Source organism: Belonocnema kinseyi, chromosome 5, assembly GCF_010883055.1.
Source record: "Belonocnema kinseyi isolate 2016_QV_RU_SX_M_011 chromosome 5, B_treatae_v1, whole genome shotgun sequence".
NCBI lineage: Eukaryota > Metazoa > Arthropoda > Insecta > Hymenoptera > Cynipidae > Belonocnema > Belonocnema kinseyi.
The window spans coordinates 118,215,126-118,223,950 of record NC_046661.1 but is presented as its reverse complement, the minus strand read 5'-3'; the positions used below and the strand labels follow the sequence as shown (position 1 = coordinate 118,223,950).

General features: G+C 26.3%; 2 protein-coding genes across 5 annotated transcripts in view; one reads left to right on the top strand and one right to left on the bottom strand.

Moving 5' to 3' along the window:
- Nucleotides 1-2,093, bottom strand: part of LOC117173189 (solute carrier family 25 member 45-like) — a 9,490-nt gene extending 7,397 nt beyond the window's left edge. Inside the window, exons 1-2 of the mRNA XM_033361612.1 lie at nucleotides 1,951-2,093; nucleotides 1,758-1,876 (exon numbers count right to left, since the gene is read on the bottom strand). Coding sequence (XP_033217503.1) covers nucleotides 1,758-1,876; nucleotides 1,951-1,990 — 159 coding nt within the window. The 5' untranslated portion in view covers nucleotides 1,991-2,093. The remainder of the gene's footprint in view (nucleotides 1-1,757; nucleotides 1,877-1,950) is intronic.
- Nucleotides 2,094-5,188: 3,095 nt separating this feature from the next.
- Nucleotides 5,189-8,825, top strand: part of LOC117173398 (JNK1/MAPK8-associated membrane protein) — a 14,644-nt gene continuing 11,007 nt past the window's right edge. For all 4 annotated transcript variants that reach the window (XM_033361942.1, XM_033361940.1, XM_033361941.1 and 1 more), the window contains exon 1: nucleotides 5,189-6,144. In XM_033361942.1, the coding sequence (XP_033217833.1) occupies nucleotides 5,699-6,144 (446 nt within the window). In that variant the 5' untranslated portion in view covers nucleotides 5,189-5,698. The remainder of the gene's footprint in view (nucleotides 6,145-8,825) is intronic.

The following is an 8,825-nucleotide window of genomic DNA, read 5'->3' as shown; positions in this document are numbered from 1 at the left end:
AACATTTTAATTTTCGAGACCAAAAGACAAATTTTTTAGAAGTCAGTGTACTCTTAAATCAGAAAAGATGAATTTTTAACGAAAAAGATCATTTTCAATCAAAAAGTTGAATTTTCAACAAACAAGATTAATTTTCTATCCAAAAAGACGACTTTTCACAAAATGCATGAATTTTCTAACAAATAGTTGAATTTTTAATTTATGCAATGTACAGGATAAAGTGTCGATACAAAATGGAATATTTAAATTTTCAGATGAAAACTCGGATAGAAAAAAAAACGTTGAACAAAAAACAAAATTTTTTAAAACAAAATTGTTAAATTTTCAATGAAAAAGATGAATTTTTTAACAAGAAGATTAATGTTCTATCAAAGAAGACAAATTTCCAACTTATCGAATATAAAAGGATAACATTTTAACCTATAATGGAATATTTCAATTTTCAAATAAAAAAATAATTTTTCACAAAAAAAGAAGAATTTTCAACAAATTCGTTAAATTTTCGATCAAAAAGATGAATTTTGAACAAAAGACATGAATTTTCAATGAAATTATTGAATTTTAAAGCAAAAAAAAAACTAATTATCTACAAAAAAGTTGAATTTTCATCCCCAAAATAGTTTTTTTTTAACCAAAAAGTTTAAATGTTCACTAAATAATTAAATTTTATATTAAATAGTTGAATTTTCAACAAGCAAGATTAATTTTCTACTGGAAAAGACGGTTTTTCAACAAATTACATGAATTTTCTACCCAATAGTTTAATTTTTAACTTACACAATATACAGTATAAAGTTTCAACAAAAAATGGATGTCCAGTTTTTTGATAAGAACTCTGATAAAAAAAAAAGAAATAACTTTAAACAACGAAAAAACGAATTTTTAACAATATTGTTAAATTTTCAACCAAAAAGATTAGTTAAATTGTAAACTATACCTAATGTAAAATACTGAATCAAAAAAAATTTGTTTACAAAATGGTCAAACTTTGAGTTAAATAATCGACTTTTCCATCAAAAAGGATACATTTTCAACTAAGTAGATTAAGTTTCTAAAAAGAGAGACGAATTTTTGACAAAATACATAAATTTTTAACCACAAACTTGAACATTCAACTAAAAAAAATACATTGTCAAATAATTAGTTAAATTTTGAATTGAAAAAAGACCAATTTTGTAACAAAAATGGAATAGTTTAATTATCAGTTTAAAAAAATAAGTTTGAACAAATCATAAAAAGAATCTTTAGCAAAAAAGTTAAATTTTTCAACCAGAGAGATGAACGTTCTACTAAAAAAATTATTTTCATGAAAGTAGTTAAACTTTTGATGAAAAACATGACTTTTTACAATATAGTTTCATTTTCAACAGAATAATTAAATTATCAAGTCTATCCCGTTTCCTCATGGATACGGACAAAATAAGAATTTAGCGATTAGATAGAATCTTCTACTAAGATTTTGTAAAAATTACGACCAAAAATTTTTTTATTGTAAACGATTACAAAACAGAATAATTCGAATTCTAAACCCTTTTTCATACATAGACCCTTTCTAGCTAAATTATTTTAATTCTTGAAATATATCATACATAATTGAATGAAAATGAAAAAATCAACAAATTTTAACTAAAGCTTTTTAAAATGTTAAATGGCTTTAAATTTATTATATTTTTATTCATTATTGATTTATTTATGTTGATTTATCCAGTGACCCAGTTAAATATTTACTGATTAATTATTCAAGAGAATATACTCACTCCGTCTTCTTTGATTATAATTCTTATAGCTTCTCTTGTAGTTAGTGGTCGAGTCAAACTCATTTGTTGTTTCGTTTTAATCGTATCCATTGGGTGGCCTACAAGAAGTCCAAGAATGCCTGCAAAAGTTTATGATTATTTTCTTCTATAAAAAATGAAATTTATGAAAAAAATAAACCAGATTTTTTAATACCACCGCCCCATCCTGCAACAAAGTTTGGAAAAAGGTCCATTAAATTTCATTATGGGATTTGATGAATGACATTTTTTTTCTCATCCAGGTGGTGCACATCATTTTATTTATATTTTTATCTTGATTAACCATAATTAAATTTTCTCAGAAAAGAAGGGTTAACATTAAAATCCGAACAAAAGTGTCCAGAAGTATCACTATTCTACATGGTTATAAATAGAGTTTTAAATCAAAATTTGACCACATTCAGATTATACTCTTAATTTTTATATAGGTTTTAATTTAATATTGCTCACCTTTCAGAATAAAAAAAATTGCAAGTAATTTGATTGGAAATGCTTAAATTTTAAGTTGTTTAACCAAAAAGGTTATACATTTGAAAATTTTTAATTTTAAACATTTTAAATTAAAAACGTCTCCATTTTTAAAGGATTTAAATTTATGAGCTTTTTTTTAATTCCATTTCGTAGAGCCGGATGTGCAAGCCAAGAGTTAAGGATAAAAAATAATACCAATAGCATAGGATGATCGAAACCTTATTTCCTTTATTAACGTGAAAAAAATTATTTTCTATCATAAGTGTATTTAGACATTACTTTCATATGGGGTTGTAAGGTTTCATGTAACTTTGGAAACGTTCAAATTTTCAATATTTTCAAATGTTAAAGCGGGAAAATTTTAAGTATTAAAAAATGGTATTAAGTATTAAATTTAAGCATTTAATTCTGTTTTAACATATATTAATATTATTATGATATCAATGCTTCACCTGTTTTTATTTTAGTTTCTTATTTTTTACTTAAATACAAATCAACCTAAAAAATAAAAATACACAATCTGCATGCACCAGAACGGCCGGAACGAGGCGTTGACCAATCAGAAATGTTCCGCGGAAACAGTGTCGTTCTCGTGCCGAACTCAGCCGAAGTGTTTGAAATTTTTAAGTTCGCGCCAAAAGGCGCTCCGTTCATTATCAAAGATGTCAAATCGTAGAGGAATTCAGTGGAGTTACCGTAACCCGGAATGACGGGATCACTAATGACAGGGCATCTTCGACATGATGAAAAAGTGCCTTCTTGTCATAGGTGTTCTGTGATTGGTGTTCCGGCATTTCGGGTTACGGATGCATGTGTTTCACAACTTTAGAAATTAAAGGAAGGGAACGCCTTTTGGCGCGAACTCACAAATTTAGAACACTTCGGCGAAGTTCGGCTCGAGAATGACACTGTTTCTGCGAAACGTTTCTGATTGGTCAACGCCTCATTCCGGCCATTCCAAAATCCGGTCGTCTTGGTGCGTTCTGGTGACTATTAAATACAACTCAACTGTTTTAGTTAAAAAATCTTTTTTGGGGGGTTTAAAAATTCAACTATTTTGGTAGAAAATTCAACCAACTGGTTAAAAATGTATTGTTTTCTAAAAATTCATCTCTTTAATTTCAAAATTCAATAATTAAGTAGAATTTTGTTTACATTCTTGAACAGCAAATCGTTTTTAAATAAAAATGCATGTATCTTTGTAGAAACCTTAATTCCTTTTATTTAAAAATGCAGCTGTTTGGTTGAAATTTTATTTTTTGGATGATCTCAACTGTTTCTGATTTAAAAAAATTTTTTTCAAACAATAACTATTAATTATTGTTATTGAAAAATCATCTTTTATCATTTGAAAATTTAACTACTTGGTTGAAAGTTTAACTGCTTTGTTAGAAATTAATTTTGTCGGGGGATTTTCTTGGTAGAAAATTCATCTCCTTGATTAAATATTAAACTATTTGTTTGTAACTTAAAATTTGTATAAAAATTTCATATTTTTTGATAAAAAAACGACTGTGTTGTGAAGAATTATTCACTTAAAAATTTAACAATTTAGTACAAATGTTTGTTCTTTCTGAATTAAAGAATCATTTTCTGGTTGAAAATTCTTGTCTCTTATTTAATTTTTGTCTTTTCAGTTCGATAATTTATCTCTTGTGATGGAAATTTTTTTTAAATGCGAATGTTGGGTTCTTTCGAAATTTAAAACAATTAAACATTTTATTTATATCAATTAGTGACTGAATTCTATCTGTATGCATCGGCTATTTTTTAATGATTAATTTTGTTGTTGTTGAAAATTAGTCTTTCTGTAATTGCCTTCAACTATTTTTGATTTAGAATGAAAATCTTTTTTGTTTAAACACGACTTATTACATTTTTCATTCCGAACTCGATTTTTTTGTAAATTAAACTACGTGGTTTAAAGATGAAATACTTTGTTAAAACTGAATTGTTTTTGGTGGAGGATTCATAATTTTAGTTGAAAATTCGCCTATTTCTTTCATTTCTTTGGTTGAAAACACATTTTGATGGAGAATCTTTTTTTTTTGGAAAATGACTTTTTAAACTGAAAATTCAAGGATCTCAGTTGACGATTTATCAGATAATTTGAAGATTTATCATAAAGGTTGAAAATTATCTTCTTGGTAGAAACTTCATCTATTTGTTTGAAGATTCATTTTTTTATTGATGATTCATAATTTTAGTAAAAAAATAATTTCTTTGGTTTCAAATATAACTGTTTTATTAAACGTTTAACTATTTTGTAGTTAATTAAACTATTTTGGTAAAAAACTGATCTTCTTGCTTGAAAATTTATCGTTCAGATTAAAAATTATAATATTTGGTTAAAAATCCATGTATTATGTTGCAAATGCACTATTTTTACTTTGAATGTTAGGAATTTAAAGCGTCCAAAAAATTGATTGAATATATGAAAATTAATACAAATTTCAATGTTCCTGTGCACCATTTCATCCCTAATTTCTTTATTTTTTAAAACTATTATATTCAATAATGAAATCGATAATTCTTTTAAACATTTAATGATTGAATCCAATATATAGCATTAAAAAATATAAAATAATATCCAGATCCATTTATTGTAAAAAAACATTTTTTTTCCAAGTTATAAAAAAAAAGTTTCGTCCTCTGCAATTGGTAATTTTTTAATAATTCAAGTGCTCAAAAATAATAGTAAGATTGATATATAAGTGCTGGAACTTTCTGGGGTTCTTAAAATCAAGATAAAAAGGTTTATCACGGAATTCATCATACAAAATGCATTTTAATGTTGATTTTAATTGAACGAAAGATAATTTTAAATTTCGATTTCGTCTCATTTAGACTTGCGGCGGCGGCGCCGCCATCGCTACTACACTTGCGCAAAGTGAAATGTGAAATCTGCGCGCAGAAGATGCGTAAGCGTCATTTTATGTGTCATGTATGTGTTGTGTCAAAATCAGTCAAAATGAGAAAATATGATCGAAGTAACCTGAAATGTGGCCAAAAAAACAAAATATTTCTCTTTCCGATGCCTTTAAGTGTCCGTAAAAATATTTAAAGTGAAAGTCACGCTAGAAAAGTCCAAGAACTTCTCAAAATGACACCACACATAAAACCTAACCTATTTCTCCAACATCATTCAAAGATCTCAAAACTTTCCAATTCCAGCAGCTTTCGAACGATTTTGCGTAAATACCCTCCAGGACTATGATTTCTTACATAAATAAATCGCTGCTTTCAAAAAGACTGGGTAAAGTAAAATTACGTAAAATAAAGAAATTTTCATTAAAAAAAATAATAGGAAAACAAGAATAAAGTGCCATAAGGATTTATGTTTTACGACTTTTATTAAAATTGTTTCAAAGAACCATCTATAGATTCTTAATATTTAAAAATTCTTGCTTATCGTTTATGTTTAAAAAAAAATGAGTGTTTTAATGAGATGTCCTGGCATATATTGTGGTCGTGAATCATTTCCTGATGGAAATTGGAGTGATTGTGGTGCGTGTCCACGAGGATTTAGGACGAATTCTTCTTCGGCTTGTGTTCCTTGTGACGATATCCCAGTGCTTTACGATTGGCTTTACCTGGGTTTCATAGCTGTTTTCGCCCTGGTCCTGCATTGGTTTTGCATTGACATGGTTGCAATGAGACGCAACATCCCCAAGGAAGTGATCGCACTACATTGCTCTGCGATTCTGGAAATTGTTGCCGCATCAATTATTACCCTGCAAATAATGGATCCTGTCGGATCGTTTAATATCAGGTCGTGCAGGGCTCAGAAATTATCGGATTGGTATACTCTATTACACAATCCTACTCCAAATTATGAACAGACTCTTCACTGCACGCAGGAAGCAGTTTATCCATTGTAAGATATTATTTTTCTTTAATTTTAGATAACCTCAAAGATATATTTCTAGTTTTCGACATTCAGTTATTAACAGTAAACGATACAGTTGTCGTGCGGATTTATCTCCTGAGCGTTGTTGTTTTTGTTCATTTTGGATTAAAATATCGAAATTCTTGTGATAAATCCCAAATAAATAAATTACAAATATTTTTATATTTATATTTAAAACGAAGATAGACACTACTACTTCTAGAAACTTATTTTTCTTTTAAAAAAGTAAAAAAAATTAGCAATCAAGTATAAGGTTTTGCAATTCAAGAAATTGTGTAACTTTTTATTAGTATTTTTTTACTTTGTTGTAAAAATCTAGAAGGTATTACAGAAAACAAAAGGATTATACATTTTTTAAATTGGGCGTTTGACGTATTAAAACGCTTTTAATTCTAAAAAAATTATTGTAGAAATGTACAAATTTAAACAAAAAAATATACATTTTTACAAGCACTTCTTTTAGAATTTGTATCAACGTTTCCACTTGTATTTTACTGTCTTTTTTCGTACGGTATTTAATATACAATTTTCTACAAGAAACTACAGTTATTTTTTAATATTAGACTTTTACCAAGAACTTTTGCTATTATAATAAATCACAGATTAAGCAGCGATTTCAATTTTGTAACATTTTTTTAGGTGCAATTTACCTAGGTATCCATATGTATCAAACGTTATTTTAAATCAGAGATTTTATTAATTTTTCGAAATAATTTTATCTAAATTAATTCTAAATTCAAATTTCGAAATAAAATTTTGAAGGTTTTTGAGGCTGTTTTAAGGTTTTAAAAAATAAATAAATTTATGAAGATTGCTGGGAATATTTGAAATGATTATCATTTGGAAAATTAATTTTAAGATAATATTTCAAAAGATAAAAAAAATTGATTAATAAATAACAATTTAAGAGTTATCAATTGGGGAAAAAATCAAGAAAGTTCAAGATATATTAAGAAGTATTGAAAAAATTCCAAAATAATTTAAGACTTGAAAAGATTTTTTTTTAAATACAGATTTTTTATGAAAATGCCTAGAAAATCGAAAAAGGATTGTTTAAAATTAATTTAAAATGATTTCCGAAATTTTCAAAAGAATTTAGAATATTTTAAGGTAATTTTTTTAATTTTGCAGAATTTTCAAAAAGCTATAGGTATAATTCGAGTTGCAAGATAGCAGGAAAATTTTCATTAGACTCCTGGAAATTTTTTTCATGATTTTTCTAAACAAATCACTGGTTTAGCTTAAAAATGGAATAAATGATATAATTTTTAAAATTAATAAATTTGTTGATTCATTCTTCAGTTTCTATAATTGAAAATGATAGTTTGGATTTATATTTTTGAAATCTTTGAACTGTATAATATAGAAAAAACATTTTCAACATTTTCATTTGAAAAGTGTTAAAAACTTCCATTTCATACACTTAAATTATTGAGCATTGAATTGAAAAAGTTGAAATCTTTCATTTCAAAAGTTTTAAATTTAAAAGTATTCCACTTTGAGTCTTTTAATTTGCTGCAATTTATTGCATTTGTTTGAAGATTCCTATAAAAATATTTTTAGTTTTCTATACTTTTTTGTGAAAAAAAAAATTCACCAGGGTAGTAAACGATACAGTTATTACAATGTGGATTTATCTCTTGAGTGTTGTTTTTTTCGTTAATTTTCGGATTGAAATATCAAAATTCTACTGTTAAATTATTATTCATAAAAAAGTATAAATAAAAAGTCAAATATTTGATGTTCTAGGGTTGCAAATATTTATATATTTATATAAAAAAAGAATACCTAAAGATAGAAACTGCATTTATTATTCTTATTTTACGTTTCATAACCACATCCCTGTTTTTATTATTTGAATTAGTTTTTTAATTATTATAAAAAGTATATAAAATTATAATATAAAATTATAAGAAGTAACAGTATTATTAACGCGTTATAATTTTTGAGTAACTGTAATGCAAAGGACTGTATGTTAATTTGCGAAATTTGTGAATGGTATTTAAAATTGTATTATAATTTAGTATTTGAAAATCCAAAAAATGGCCATATTAAGAAAATAATTAAATAAGTTACATATTTAAAAAGCGTTTACGAAAACTTAAAAAAAATTTTGATCGTTCAATTAATGCTCTCTTAGGAATGAAACGAACAAATAATTTATTTTTGTTTGTATATAAATAAGATTTTTTCGTTTTTTTTCTGCTTATACGCAGTAAACAAAAGTGCAAAAAAATTCCCTACCATTTTTCTCCCATACGACAAATTTGAAAAAAATCCCATAATCATGATTTTTATATGGATCGAATACAGTTCAATTCGGGCAGGTTCTACACTTCAAGTCGCAGAACCTTTGAGCAACGAAATATGTAATTTTTTTTAGAGAAAAATTAAGCTATTCGTATATTTACGATTTGCGAAAAATATTTTAAACCCTTCTTCTGTCTTAAAAAATGGTTTAGCCTGCATAAAGCTGACAGGATGCCTTCCTTAAGGGCATGTGACACAGCTAAATACCTATATTACCGACCTCACTTTTTCACTTTACTGAATGTCTTTTTAAACCTAAGAACTTTTTTTATAAATAAAATATCGAGTTGAAACTTTGGAAAATGTATTAGAGTACAATATAGTACGTTTAGGTATTG